This window comes from Melitaea cinxia, chromosome 17 (genome assembly GCF_905220565.1).
Source record: "Melitaea cinxia chromosome 17, ilMelCinx1.1, whole genome shotgun sequence".
In the NCBI taxonomy this organism is placed as follows: Eukaryota; Metazoa; Arthropoda; class Insecta; order Lepidoptera; family Nymphalidae; genus Melitaea; species Melitaea cinxia.
The window spans coordinates 8,578,360-8,595,321 of record NC_059410.1 but is presented as its reverse complement, the minus strand read 5'-3'; the positions used below and the strand labels follow the sequence as shown (position 1 = coordinate 8,595,321).

Here is a 16,962-nt window from a genome sequence, read left to right as displayed (position 1 = left end):
TCACAGATCACTAAAATTTAATGATTATCTCTTCTTGACGTAACGAGAAGAGTATCGCGTGCACGCATGTTAGCTACTGTAGACATAGAGAGATAATACGAGAAAAGGGGTCGACAAAATTTTGTCGTGGCGTGCATGCTAGGCCTGGTGTTGCTTCGTACCTTTCCATTTTTGAGAAATATTACCGTAGCTTCTCCATAGAGGTTTGTATCGGCACTTAACTTCACTATAAATATATGGGGTATATAGCAGTATTTAAATTATTTTGCAATAACTACAGGTTTTTCTGTTATAAAGCTAAGGGTAAATCTACGAATCCTACCTGCTCTTCCCTACTATAATAATGTAATTTTGGAATCATCGAAGCCTAGGGTTAAAGAATAAGACTTCTTCAATACAAACCTTACATTTATTGAGATTTTGTAATAGGTACATATTAGTTATATAATAAACTTAACAATAAATACAAAACGAAATTTCACTAAAATCTGGTAACTTCATCTTCTTTGGGCTTGCTTTCTGCAGCCTTGTTTGCCTCTGAATCTCTTCTTCGCAATATGAATAAACTTCTGCAAAAATAAATAGAAAATTATTGAGCTATGTAAAAAAAGTTTTTGATATTTTTAATCTTATTCAAATAAAAACAAAGCAGTAGGTACATTTTATTCGTTTTAAATATTGTGTTAATTAGTATAATTATTTATGTAATCTATATACAAGAGATTTCCACCTATATGTATATGTTGACTCATCACGATATTTTTTGAACCATAAGGCGTAATAAAGACTTGAAATTTGGTAGGAATATTCCTTTCGCTGAGTAGAGGTCAGCTAAGAACGGATTTTAAGAAATTCCACCCACAAGACGGGATTACGGGGGCGTTGGAAAATTCCTGTTTTTAAACTTAGTCTAACTTATATTTATATATGTTTATTAACATTTTGATGGAATTATAGATATGTATACCTATTTTAAGTTACGATTAATCTACATAATGCAGCATCATGACATCTATAATATAAAATGAGTCGCTGAATGTGTTGCTAAGCGCAAAACTCGAGAACGGTTGGACCGATTTCGCTAATTCTTTTTTTAAAATATTCCTTGAAGTACGAGGATGGTTCTTACGGAGAGAAAAATTCTAAAAAAAAAAAAATTAAATTTCCTGAAAAAGTCTAAAAACAACACTTTTCTATACTCCCATACAAAAGATTTGTGATAATACATAAAAGTCAATTTGAACTTTAATACCATACGATAAAGTTTGTGTTAGGCGATACGAAGTTCGCCGGGTCAGCTAGTATTATATAATCGACGTGGCTTCTGATAACTTCTATCTGACTCGCATATATTTTATGTGATCTATAACATCTATCTATACAAAACAAATAAAATTAGAGTGTCTGTTTTTAATATTAAAATAACCGCTTTTTACTAAATGCGTATGGATGTATACACGGTACATATACCAAAATAATATTTTTGATAATTTTTGTCTGTCTGTCTGTCTGTTTCTTACGGTTAATTTCTGGAACGGCTGGACCGATTTTGACGGCACTTTCACTTGTAGGTAGCTTATGTAATAATGAGTAACTTAGGCTAGGTACTTTTGTTTTTGTTTTTTTTTCTGACTGAACAACATTTTTTTTTAATTCCACGCGAATGAAGTCGTGGGCACAGCTGGTATGTTTAATAGTATCACAGTTAGTTTTGTTCTAACTTTCATGTTTGACTAAACTAGTCGGGTTTTTAATCAGAGTATTTTAAGTTGACCTTATTGAAAATACTATAGAATGATTAATGCGTTAGAATTTTATCTACTTCAACGAACTACTAGCTTTGCTTTCCGGCTTTACACGAGTATTAACGATAACGTCTAGCTTCATAGAATATCTTTTTTTAATTATGATATACTTCTTTCCAAGTACTCTCAATAATCATTATTAAGTTTGTCAAAGGCACATAGCCAATTACACACCATGCCATCATTTAAATTATTTAAGAATTTTCTTATATTAAATAATAAGATTGGATCTTATTATTTTCTACGTAGCGTTTGTTAAGTATACAATTGTTTATTTTAGTTATAAGTCATCGTCAAAAGAAGTTTTATAATTTTTTCTAAAGGTTAGGTATTTATATTATCTTTATAAAAGAGGTTTCATTTAAGTGAAGTTATTTTATACTTAATTAAAGTAAATATATTCAAGTACATAACTGCTTTATACTCATAACGATTAATTATATTAAAAAAGTACGCGCAATGATTAATTATATAATTCGGTTTGATGCAAGTAGAACAATTTGTGCGTAATTTTCCTTCTCAATTTAGTCACGAATGAGTAACCGTTAAAAATTTTGAATGGTTTTCAAATGATTATTATATACTTATCAAATAACGTCTTAGAATATTTAGCACGTGTATTTTAATTCTTTATTATATTATAATAATAACTACGATAAAAAGAAAATTAAGGTTGACCAAGAGTGGTTTTATTCCGTTTTAACACAATTATTGACGTAGGTAAGATGCTACGGTTTCAGTTAAGTGTTGACGTACCTACCCACTGAATAAAATTATTTTCTTTGTTTGGTAATACCATAATATAATAATTTGGACCCCGACCCTGCCAAGGAGATCTGGCTATTACTTGAAAGTAGTATTAATTAGCTGTGATTATCTATAAGGTGCGACAAAGCCAGTACTGCGGTCACCAACCCGCCTGCCCAGCGTGGTGACTATGGGCAAAAGCAAAACACGTGAGTTCACGTTATTTTTGGCGTAAATTTGTGGAGGCCTATGTCCAGCAGTGGACTGTATAGGCTGTAATGATGATGATGATCTATAAGGTATACATCCCCAGTCGGGCTGTTCCATATTTTAAGCAAGACGTTACCTCTACCTGCTGTGCTCAACCTCAATAAGGTAGGTGTAGAAGAAAGATAGATTACGGTTCCAAGCCATAACTTATAGTGACCATGTTTTAAAATAGACATGATAAAGTTTTGTAATAAAGAAAATCGAAAGATTTGCTTTCTATTCCATAGAAAAGCGAAGGTCATTTATGACGCATTTTTGCTAAGAATATACACCTAAATAAAAAATTCGGTTCAAGGTTCAGTTTATTAGAAATCGCATTGTAATAACATAAGGGCCAGTCGTTGACCGCAAGGTTTCAATTTTTTCTGGGTGTTGAAACATTGTTGTTTACATTGTTGTTTTTTTGGTGTGTAAATATGCGATTAATTAAACTTGAAACGTTTCGAGAAACGGAAACTGTCCTCGTTCTCTCAACTCAAAATTTTTATTTTTTTAATTAATTAAATAGTTAAAAATTTTAACAGGCTTTACATATTCTTGACCGCAAAATAATTAATAATTATTATTGTTGTTATATAAATTATTACATAGAGCTCTGATTTTAAGAGAAAGGGAACAGGGAATACATTATATAACATTCTCCGTACATAAATTGGAACGAAGTTCCTTACGGCAGGCTTGACATTTGGCTGGGCGACCGAACTGAAAAAAAATGTTATACTAAAACCGTAAGAAAAATAATTATATAACGAAAGTAACGTACTATCAGTCACACGACTGTATAATATGACGTTTGTAAAACTAAAATATTACTAGTAAACTTTTTTTAAATTATTTATGTAATTTTATGCTGTCGACAAAAATAAATAAAGATGTTTTTTTATTTCACTTAATAATTTGAATTATTATTATTATTTTATTTGATTTATTTTATTTTACGGTATTTGTTATTTTCGAAAATACTAATTTCCTAAATACTTTTGTGTACTTAATTAAAAACCAATCAACAAAATTCAAAAAAAAAAATCAAGAACTAGAAAATATATATAAAATACAACATTTATTTTTTCAAATTGTGTTGCTTCTAACTATCCGAAGGAACTTCGTTCCTATCTGGTGTTCTTTAAAACAGATAAAAATCTAATACAAAACATCATCTGGATCTATCATCTGGATTTCTATAATTCTACAGAAGTATAAAAATATCGAACGTTATTTTATTATTGCGATTTTGTATACTTAATTATACGTAACACTTGGATTTAGAAATTTTTTATTCATTAATAGTTCCGATTCTTTGATTGAAATAATAATTTTGTTTGTTTAATTTGATCTGAAATCATACCGATCCGTACCTACTTAATTGAAGTTAATAAGTAGTTAAAATTATTCAATTCGCTTTCATACTTACAAGATATTAAAATCGACATTATATATTATCAGCCTCATGGAGACGTACCACACATAAAAATTAAAGTCAATTGGAAATCAATTAATTTCTTATATGAGTTTATATATATATATATATATATATATATATATATATATATATATATATATATATATATATATATATATATATATATATATATATATACTAGCTGTGCCCGCGGCTTCACCCGCAATGACACAAAGTTTTTCCAGAAAACTTCCCGTGAAACTCTCATCGAAATCGGCTTAGCCGTTCCGTAAACCTTCAGTCCGAAAAACTGTTCAGTAGATTTTGAGGGAAACGACCACATACACTTTCGGGGACTTTGTTTTATAATACACTAACTGTTGCTCGCGACTACGTCCGCGTGAACCGCGCGTCGCGTCGAACAAAATGTTTCTTTGAATTCGTCAGAATTGTGGTATGAAATAATGTAGTAATAATATAGTATTGTAGTGTAAATATGTTGAAAATATACTTCATGCGATTTAGTTTTTAATATGGTTCTCCGTAAATATATGCCATGGAATAGCGTAACGCACGCTCCTTCGTGAGTCCGTGACGACAGGGCTAAATAAAAAAGTGTTCTAATAACGTAAAGGTTAGATATTGTAAAAAATTTTTTTTTTTTGTACTACTTATAAGTGATCAATATAAATGTTTCTTGAACACATAGGGTTGCAAACGCGGTTATTTTCCTTTAAACCGACCCTGCTGTATATATATGTTTCATACAAACTATCAACCGCAATTAAACCCCCTTAGCGGTAGAATATCGCAAAATCCGTTCTTAGTGTACGTCTACTAACTATAATCTACCTTCCTGCTAAATTTCATCTTTGTCCATCCTGGATGGATGGACTGGAATATCCAGCGGTTTTTGAGTTCTCGTGATGAGTGAGTGACCTTTCTCTTTTAGATTACGATGCATTATTTGGACACCTCCTCACCATCTACAGAATATACATTTTAAATTTCAAGTCTCTTACTTCAAAAACATAGGACTTTCATACAAACTTCCAACCCCCGTTTTATCCCTTTAGGGGTCGAGTTTCGTAAAATCCGTTCTTAACGGATGTCTACGCCTTAAAAGAAACCTATTTGCTAAATTTCAAGTTTTTGGCTGTTATAGTTTCGGAGATTTCGTGATCGTTTCGTGATCCCTCGTTTTAACCCCAAAAGGGAGTTGATTTCTAAAGATACATGATTTGGACATTTTAACATCTATAGAGCTTACATTTTAATATTACAAGTCTCTTACTTCAAAAACATAGGACTTTCATACAAACTTCCAACCCCCGTTTTATCCCTTTAGGGGTCCAGTTTCGTAAAATCCGTTCTTAGCGGATGTCTACGCTCTATAAGGAACCTACCTGCCAAATTTCAAGTTTGTAGGTGTTATAGTTTCGGAGATTTCGTGATGAGTGACCTTTCGCTTTTATATATATAGATATAGATTATATATATTTATTTTTATATATGTATAGTATATTGAGTTTGATAAATAATACCTGATATAAATTAATAGGTATTATTTATCAAATTTAGTGTAGCAAGAATTTAGGGGTATGACATAAAGATTTTGTATGTCTGGCTATACCTATAGCGTCATCACATAATGCTTTTTACATAAGCCCCTATCTAAGTATTATCTAGCAAATAAACGAGACGATATTCAATCTAAAATTTGTTTTAGTAGACAGAAAATAAATAATAAAATTAACTTACAAATATATAAGTATGGCAGGAACAGCAAGTGCAGCGCTAATGAGATAAAAAGCGCCGGCAAACGTGGACAGGGTACTGAGGTACACTTTACTATACACGGGTGAGTAAATAACGGGAACTAAGGCCTCTGATATACTGATTAGAGAGCTGGTTTTACCTGTAACAAATTGTTCTAAGTATTAGTATCGAATTATAATGAATATAGACGTGGTTTACTCTTTCAGTGTTAAAGAATTACTTATTGTTACAGAGTAGCAGCACTGTTACACTTTATCAAGGACTGAAAGATGCTAGGTAAGGAGAGTTACTACGCTATTTTTATCTGTCACAAAATGAGTGTTGGTATATTGGACAATTACCCTATTCTTAAGAAATTCACTTCTTTAATATCGAAATTAAATCTTTTAGTTGGTTTTCTTATACATAATAAAAACTAATAAAATGTATTTAGCACCGGTATATCCTGCTTCAGCCTGTAATATCCCACTACTGGGCGTAGGCCTTTTTCCCCATGTAGGAGAAGGATCAAAGCTTAATCCACCACACTGCACCAATGCGGGTTGGCGGATATATTCCCTACTATGAGTAACGATCGCTATCAGGTGTACATGATAATAACCGGGACCGACGGCTTAACGTGCTCTCCGAGGCACGGTGGGGAGACCCACAAGGACTGCACAAACACCCACACCACGGCAAACACCTATATGGCCAATACAAATTTTGTGACGTGCGGGGATCGAACCCGCAACCACCAGCGCAACAGGTAAAATCCATGGCTGTGACCGTTGCGCCAACGCGGCGCTAGTATTATACATATACGCCGGTGTCAAATTGCGTGATAATCTCAAAAAATCCTACTAACATACTCATACTCATATATATTCAACATACTATTTTGAGTTCAATTGTTATGATCGATTATTATTGAAAAAAGTTATAAATATAGTCTGCGCAAACGTAATACACTTTCACATTTGCAATTAATAATAACAGTATTCTTTTTTTCTTTTATTTGACAATTTAATGTAACTAGTTACAGCGATATAATCACATATTACGTAAAATAATTGGTAACTGTTTGATAATATTACTTCGCAACGACAATTTCTTTGTAATAAAATAAGTACCGAGTATAATCTGAGTACAAATTACTTATTTTAATGTAACAGCAATTGCTTAAGCTTATTACGGTTGAAAATTAGCCATGTTTGGGTATTATAGAATTTCGAAATGTAAAATAATTGAAGGTAACAGAATTATTGTTTTGATATTTCAAAATAATTGAAGTTCAAAGTATTTAAAAACAAAAGATGTTTAGTTCTCTTAACAGTTTTACTGATATTTCATTATTACGACTCATTTAGTCATCACCAACTCATAGAAAAATGACCATAAAATGTGTAAGAAGTACTTAACTAGCTCGAGCGCCTTCTTAAGTTGTATATGTTTGGTATCGAGCTTATGTTGTGTGTTAAGATTAATTAGCTTTTATGACTAATAACCATGTTTCACATGGCACACACATGTGTACATTACTACATACCATTATGTCAACATATAAAAAAAATACACGCCTGTAATATCCCACTGCTGGGCATAGGCCTCTTTCTCCATGTAAAACCAGATTCAGAGACTAATTCACCACGCTGCTTCAAAAAAATATACATTGATATATGTATTTATCACAGGCTATGTATAATTTTTAAAAACTAATTAATAATTAAGAGTGTCTACCTATCTTATACATAATTTTGTTTAATGGATTCATCGTACCCAGTCGTTTACTTTTGCTGATAAATTTCACAAGAGTTCTTTGCTTAAGAAATAAAATTCTACGTTTTGTTGTTTGACAGTCAGACTATTACAGGAGCAACGTTATATAAAAGTTACGTTGGCACCATTCTACTTTACAAAATAGTAATTAAACTTACTCACAATAAGGTAATCGCTAAAATGATAATTTCACCGAATTTTGTAATAAGGTAAAGTAGCTTGTAATCTGCTTTTAAAGAAATTCATTACTTCTTCTTTGTTATATTTAATTCCGATACGCTTCTCTACATTAAAGAACGATTAGAGTTTCTTTGTAACACCCGCATTCAAATCCCTCAAAAGAATTATTTCATTGTGAAGCTTATAAAGTGATTTTGCGATATACGCAAAGATTGATTAATTATGTAGGTAAACGTATATAATTATAGTTTGACAATATTTTACTAGCATAGATTTTCATTTGATTTAGTTATATTTTATCATAACAATTTTTAACATATTTCTCGTAATTTGCCCAAAGGTTTCTCACTCTGATCGTAAGACTGGCATTGTATAGAAATGTTCTTTTTTTTGTATTTTTAACGTTTATTTTAATATTAAGATATGAAATTATGTATGATAATAACAAAGGCTTACTTTATATACACACTATCTTGTATTTTGTGAATTAATCGCGCCTGTGGCCATCTGTAGGTAACGGATTGTTTATAACAATAACACAGGCTTAGCGTAGGTACTCTGCTGTAAATACTTGTTATCTTGTCTTATACTATTAAATTAAATAATATAATCTGAATCTCGGAAACGGCTCCAACGATTTTTATAAAATTTAGTATACTGGGGATTTCGGGGGAGGTAAATAAATTTAGCTAGGATTCATTATTAGAAAATATCGTTTTATCCCTGTTTTTAGGCAATGGAAAAATGGCTACAATATCGTTACAATACGAAAGTAAATTTCGCAAATGTCAATAAAGTTGTAATAAATCGGCCAGACGCGATCGATCGAAAATACCACGTTTCAAATACTCAAATTTCCAGATCGATTATAATTATTTCTTTTTTTTTTCTAATTGCACTCGTTATTTTTTGTTTAAATAGCCAGTTCATATTTTTTATTATTATGTCGGTAAAATAGAAATATTTTACCAACATAATAATAAAAAATATGAACTGGCTATTTAAAAAAATATAGAAATATTCATATTTTATCATTATTATTTTTTATTTTTGATTTTTTATATATATTTTTTATTATTGTCGGTAAAACAAATATTATTCATAATTTATCATTATGTAATTATAAATATGATTTCCAAAAAGCTCGGTCACTCTGGTTATGTGTGTTTAATCTTATAAAAATTTACTAACAACACCAGTGCGAATAATTCGCACTAAAATAAGTTAAAAATTTACCGACCGTCAATTATGTTGACATTGTTTTACAATCAAAGCCGTCATATATATAATTTAAATAATTAATTAATTTACAAAAACAAAAGCAATAAAAATTTTTAGTTGTGTATGCCAGTAGAACAAGCAATTATCTATAAAATGATATGTATATATGGAGCAATTGTGAGGTTTTTTCTAAAAAGGGAGGCAGACCTTAGCGTATTATATATAATTATGATGTTACTAAAATAATTGTCATTATCACAATTTTTATGCATGAAAATTTTAAATAAATTATAATTGTTATTATTATTATTATTTAATTTTAATTTTGATTTAAGTTTTGATTGTAGTCGTGATTTTAGTTTTGATATTTGATTATGATTTTAATTTTGAATATATATTGAATACGGTGATAATTTGAGACAATTTATTATTAACATATTTTTATTTTTATTTGAATTAATTTGAGTAAGTCATTATTTTAAGCTTTTAATCGATTGAATTTTACTTTTTAATTTAGTTGAAATTGTTATTTAAATTTAGTATTGATTGAATTTCGATTTTAGTTTTAATTTTCATTGAATTTTAATATTAATTTTTGTTTTTGATTTTAATTGCATTTTAGATATAATTTTAGTATTGATTCTGTTTTTAATGTTAAATATTGTAATTTTGGTTGAATTTTAGCATTTGTTTTAGTTTTTAATTTTAAATATTGTATAATATTGATTGAATTTTAGTATTGAATTCGGTGATGATTTAAATTTCGGTAATTATTGAATTTTAGTTAATTGATGATGATTCTAATTTTAGTGTTGTTTGATTGGATTTTTGATTTAGTATAATTTGTTTTGTCACAATTATTGAAACTAACATAGTTAAGAAAAAAAAAAATGTAACTAACAAAAATATGGACATACGTCTGAAATAAATTGTTATTATTATTATTATTATTATTAAAATATGATTGATGTCTTTAAGTACTTTGTCGGGCAAACGTAACCTAAATTCTAAAATAAATGTCTGCTGTGTACTATAATGATTTGGAAAATTCGTTAAGCGATTGATATATAGGTAAGATATTTCTGTAATAAAATCGGAACAATGGATTAGTTTTAAGAATAGGTATTCTATTGGAAAAATTCTTTTTAAATTTGAATAATGTAGCATTCAAAAGAATGATGCATCGCAATAAAATTCAATCCAATTTATGAGTAAGATGCAACTATTTTATTCAAACAATGACTAAGCAATTTGTTAATATCATTATATTGATTCAAATTTAAGCTGTATAGGTAGAGATGACCTACACCTTTTAACCTCAAAAGGTTACTATCTACTCAAATTCCCTTTAAGAGGTGAATAAAGTTTTTATACACAATTCTTCATACAGGCTTTATGATACAAAAGATAATATTCTACGCTCTAATTTGCCTATTTACAAAAAAAATATCTTTGCTGGAAACCAGGATCTGATGATGGGATCCCAGAGAAATCGAGGGAAACTCTCGAAAATCCGCATAACTTTTTACTGGGTGTACCGATTTTAAAGATTTTTAATTTGATCGAAAGCCGGTGTTTATCATGTGGTCACATTTAAATTTCATCGAGATCTGATTACTACTTTTGGAGTAATCTTTGATAATACGTATTTACTTGACTATTTTTTCGTCTACCTACGTTGTATTACTTGTCGATATAATTGAAGTCGGTTTTTCTTCGTTTGCCTGCAAACATAATTATTAATAGTAAAATTAAACATTAAAAAACTGAAAAACATGTAAATGGGTTTAGTTATAGATTATGATAATAAATGGAATTTAATGCATTTTCATACAATATTTTAAAATTAATGCGTAAATGAATAACTGAACTAGTCATGAACGCAGCAATTATTTCTATGGGAACGAGATCTTGTCAACTATGTTACCGTTAAAATAATTAAAAATAATTGAATCATGATATTGAAATGCCGTTTAATATAAATGCTGTGTAATCTAAAAACTGTTTATGATGTAAAATTTTGTAAATGATTAGTTTCGTAGGTCATAGATACCCTATATATTAGGTGTAGGGACAATGTTTAAACAAAGAATAGTTGATTGACCCATAAGCAAAGAAGCATCAAAATCGATATAGGTACTCCGTAAAAAGTTACGACAATAATACACTTGAAAATTGTCCTGGCAGCACTGGCACATGCCCCAGCTGCCAATACATATAAGCTTCATTTAGGTAGTATTTTTTTTTTCTATACGCAGGCATTGGCAAATTGGTGGTTTCGGGTTTGATCCCCAAACATGACAAACATGTGTATTGGCTATACAGATGTTTGCTGTGGTCTGGGTGTTTGTGCAGCCCTTGAGAGTCTCCCCATAGTGCCTTAGAGAGCACGTTAAGCCGTCGGTCCCGGTTGTTATCATGTACATCTGATAGCGATCGTAACTCATCCGCCAACCCGTATTGGAGCAGCGTGGTGTATTAAGCTTCGATTATTCTCCTACACGAGGAAAGGGGCCTATACCCAGCATAGGGATATAGGCTGAAGCGAGGCATCGGCAAATTTTTTTTTTTTTTTTTTTTTATAAACGAATATGATACAAAAGAGATTTAGTAACATATTTCATTTATTACAATTCCTTTTCATTTTCATGAACAAATGTGCCACGAAAACAAATGAACTTGTCTTGACTTGACAAACAAAACATACACAAGTCGTAAGATAGACCTTTTAGTGAACACATCACGCTGTTGTTTAATATTTAAAAAAAAAAAATATAAAAATTTTTTACAGCAGTAATTTTTAGTCTCTATGTAATATAAAAAAGCCTCAAAACTAAATTGTTTAAAATATTTGTTACGAAATATGTTCTTTTAATATATTTACTTATACATTGTCTCAGGAATTTTGTTCCGCTCAAAGGTTGATGAAAAGTATTTTAAGCCTTTAAACCCACATCCATAAAGTAATAAATTTATTAGAAAAATATAAATAGAACAAAAACGATGTATATATTATCTAATAGCTATTTTTTTTGTATCAATTTCTTATTTATCTCGATAGCTTTTAAATGTTTTGTTACTACGTAAAGATCAGATGCAGAAATAGAGCTTAAGCCGTCACACCAACTATATTTGATATGACCGTTTCTATCTTAAACTTTCACTGTCATGGCGGAATATACCAAGGAGAGTAGAAAAGAAACTCATATGCTATCCTATTAAAATCTTAATACAACTTTTAATTTATATATTCAACAAAAATATAATTGTATTTTTTATGTCACTAGGTCGGCAAACAAGCGTACGGCGCACCTGATGGTAAGCGATTACCGTAGCTTATAGACGCCTACAACACCAGAAGCATCGCAAGCGCGCTGCCGACACAATCCCCAATCCCCCCCTCCCCCCCCAGGAGCTCTGGTCACCTTGGTGGTATTATTTTGCTGTGATCTTCTGTAAGGTCGAGGTACTACCCCAGTCGGGCTGCTCCAAATTTTGAGCAGGAAATTCCTGCTGTGCCCTACCTCAGTTAGCAGTCAGTTTAGCGATATCATCAAATTATACTTATTATATATTGCTATTACTTATCGTTGAATAATATACGTTTTATCAAATATTGTTTAATACAAGTTTCAAATGTATGACGTCGAAAATGTGTTGTTGTTTTTTTTGTTTTATTTTATTGCTACTGTGTGTACCTTGCCAGAACCGTCTTACTGCTAATTATTAGGTAAGATTTATAGTTTATTTTGGCTAATTACTTTATAGATAAGTTTTTTGTTTTGTTTATGAGACACATACGGTCCTTTGTTTCCGATGGAGCACATATAGTAAATACCGCTTTACGCGAGGGATACGTTCCGGAAAAAATCTCGTTAACTGAAATTGACGTATATCGGGTTTCCAAATTTAATAAAAAAATGCGCATCATTGGAATCAATCACTTTAATTCTAAGAACACTTTCACCTTCTCTGTGAATTTTCTTTAACTTCTTCTGTCTTTAGTATCTCATATAAACATTTTACTTTTGTGCATATAAGACCTTATAGTGGTGTTTTTCTTATTTAAATCTTCGATCCAGACAGACGGTAACTTCTCCATTCTTTATAGGATAGAAGATATCAAACAAAAAAAAAGTTTTGTTGTACTTATAGGCGTTTAACTTTCGCTGGAAGCTTTGACTCTGAGAATACAAAATCTCAGCCAGCAATTGTTGCATTCTTCTCAACGACTTCACCTTCTATTTAAAAGCTACGCTTTTCGCTCTTTTTTCCGTATAAGTAGTGTTAAATTATGTATATATCTCCAACAAACATTAAAACACGACCAGCCAAGATAAAAATATGCAACAAATGAAACAACGAAGTAACCCTCACAGAATTAAAGTCGTCGTCGCCCAATGCTTCAATCAAAATGTTCAGAGAAAGCGGGGGTTCCCACGGCCATAATGAAATCACCACATTAATTTGAAATTCGCGTTATAGTGAAACTGCGCATAACGGGGTCGTAAAGCGGGGTATTACTGTATTGTCTGTTTCAGTTGGTACTTCTTTTTAGTTAGCTTTGTAGTAAATTTTATATAATGTATAATAAAATAGTGCTGTGTGGCTACGGCACTAAAGAATTTAGCCACCCCCTCTCTTCCCGTGGGTGTCGTAAGAGGCGACTAAGGGATAACAAGGTTCCACAACCATCTTGGAACTTAAGAAGCCGACCGATGGCGGGATAACCATCCAACTACTGGCTTTGAAATACACAGGCCGAGGACGGGCAGCAGCGTCTTTGGTGCGACAAAGCCAGTACTGCGGTCACCAACCCGCCTGCCCAGCGTGGTGACTATGGGCAAAACACATGAGTTCGCGTTATTTTTGGCGTAAACTTGTGGAGGCCTATGTCCAGCAGTGGACTGTATAGGTTGTAATGATGATAATAAAATAGTAACAAGTAAGTGATATCAAAATGGATAATTACACAAGGTTATCAATCAGTTCTAATTCCAACAATAAAAATGTTTTCAGTTGTTTTTTGTATGTAGGTTTGTATTTATGAACACCTAAATTACAGACTATAGATACGATATATTTCTTATTTTATTTAATAGTGTATAATGTAAAAATACTCGAAAAGAAAAATGTATTTAAGACATCAAGTCATGGAATTATTTCGATTTTCCGTCTTACTTAAAATAATAATAATAAATTACAACTCTGTTGCTCGAAGTTTCGGCGTTTGTTAGATTTACTAGCGAAATATGTGAAAACTTTTGGGCTGATTTTTACTGTCTTCAGGTTTTAGTTAGAATTAGTCCGTGAACCAACCGATTCGCAATCCTTCCTTTTCAATCTCCTCAGTCCATTCGTTCTATCCACTCGCATGCTCTAGGCTTCCTCCTCATGCTCATGTAGCATAGCCGTGTGCATGTAACTAAATGTAGACAATCATTGACAAAAAATGTATAGAGCAATGACAAATCGAAAATCGTAGTTTTAGACGAGTAACCCTAGTTTGCATCTCATATTTCTGACGTTTTTACTAAGTACGAGAGTCTTTATTTGGCGTTATGTAAATCTAAAATCCACTTCGTTACTCAATATTTTTAAATAAAATTGTAGGCGAATATTAATAAACAAAAATACGTAAAACGCAAGATATTTATTTAAGGTATTGATTTATAAAAATTAATAAGAATATATGATTTTAAATTTTTATAGTGTATCCGTCAAGTAAATCTTGCCATAACAAAAGGATCATCACTTGCAATAGTCTCGAATGCGGGGGAAAATTAGATTTTCTCTGTGTTTAATGAGAGACGATAAACTAAAGAAAAAATACAATCGATTGAGTACCTCCTCTTTTTTTTTTAAATAAGGTTAAAAGCGAACTAACTTTCACCAAGAAATGTAACGTTTTAATAGATCATGTTTAAATTTAAACTTAGATAGATTTTACCTGTTACGGGTGTTTTGTGTGTTTTACATTATTTAAGTATATATACCATATTATGAAATTTAAATTTTCGCGTATTTTACAACCTTTATCACAAGCACAATAAATCTTACCAACAGAATTTGATAGATATAAATTAATAAGCCTTAACGTACAGCGTGAATCATGTAGTTTTATTAATATTAAATTTTATGTTTGGAAAACAAACAAAGCTTTTCTCTTTGTTTTATATAAAGTTTAATATTGATAAGTAGCTGATAGCCGCAATCATCCGCTTCATTAGTGTAGGATGTTAAATCTCAATTATATGGCAAACTGTTTTTAATTTTATGAATCTATTAATTAGTTGATTGATTCCGTAATCACAAAATAAAAAATATTTAAATCAAATAGACTCCAAAAGCACATTTGAAATGTCATTTTACAAAATTAGAATTATTTTCGTTTTAATTAAATTACTTGAAGTTAATAAGAAGCTACCACTGATTTGGAATGTCAATTCTGTAAAAAAAAAAACTCCTGAGTTACTCTTATGCAAAAACTGTCAATTTCCCCACTTTTTTAACCGATTTCAAAAAAGGAGGAGGCCCACAATTCAATTATATTTTTTTATTTGTGTTACCTCATATCTTCCTAGCTGTACCGATTTTGATGATTCTTTTTTAATCAAAAGTGAGTGCTTGTTGTGTAGTGCCATTTAAATTTGATAGAGATATAATCATTAATTTTTGAACTATTCTTAATATTGCGTGTTTAATTGACTGTCTTATCGACTACCTACGTGATACTTGTTGATTAATTGAATTGAAGTCAGTGGTTTTTTTTTTCGTTTGTGAGCAAACCATTATTTTTTAGACAAAATAATATTAATAATTTTTAATCGTCTTTGTCCAATAAAACTTGCAAATTTACTTTAATCCAGTTTATATACTACACGTGCACAAATTATACAATCTATTAATATTTTACTCATTAATAATACTCGATTCTAGTTCCTATAGTGCATCGTTCGTCATGGTTATTTATAAGAAAACACATATACATTAATGGCTTGGCAATAATTATTTGGTCGTCTAAGCCCTTTATAACAATTTATGTCTGCTAACGTAAAATTGAATATTATAATTAAAACAAAATACATTTATACATATAATAAAATGGTAAGAACGTCAAAACTGTACATTGAATATTTTTTTTAAAGAATACTTGGGGTGTGATCTACAATCGATACCGAAACCAAAAATATAGTTTTTAGAATTTTTGTCTGTTTGTCTGTTTGTCTGTTTGTCTGTATGTATGTCCGGGATAAACTCAAAAAGTACCTACTGTATGGATTTACTTCAAATTTGGCACGAATATTATTAAGAAGTCGGGTCATCATATAGGCTATATAATATCACGCTATCACCTGTGGGGAACGAGCAGTGAACCTTTATTTCTTCAACGCATTCTGTAACAACGTGTAATCTAACGACGCATATTTGAATTTTGCTGTTATTATGTTAATAACCATGTCATAAGCTAGCTTCACACTATAAATAAAGACATACTGTAGTATATTTAGTATCAGCATTGCACCCGTGTGAAGCCGGGGCGGGTTGCTAGTAAATTTTAAAATTATTTTTCAACAACTACCCGACTAGGAATTTGAATGTGCGACTAATAGGGTTCTCCTTAGATTGCCAAATTGGCTCTATACGGGAATGTCACGCAAAGGTCTATCTGTCTCTGGTTGGGAAATTTAGTGTAAGACCAATTGGGAGGAGGGGGACTACATGTACGGCTATACTCTGCATGTATGGCCTCTACTTATTGCCCGTTCGTATATATTGATTAAAAAAACTACTGTAAAAATA

General features: G+C 30.9%; 1 protein-coding gene across 2 annotated transcripts in view; it reads right to left on the bottom strand.

The window, feature by feature from the left end:
- Nucleotides 1-390: 390 nt before the first annotated feature.
- Nucleotides 391-16,962, bottom strand: part of LOC123661505 (proton-coupled folate transporter-like) — a 35,558-nt gene continuing 18,986 nt past the window's right edge. The window contains exons 4-5 of one of the 2 annotated variants that reach the window (XM_045596463.1): nucleotides 5,983-6,139; nucleotides 391-569 (exon numbers count right to left, since the gene is read on the bottom strand). In XM_045596463.1, coding sequence (XP_045452419.1) covers nucleotides 482-569; nucleotides 5,983-6,139 — 245 coding nt within the window. In that variant the 3' untranslated portion in view covers nucleotides 391-481. The remainder of the gene's footprint in view (nucleotides 570-5,982; nucleotides 6,140-16,962) is intronic. The other variant, XM_045596464.1, reaches the window with a different exon arrangement.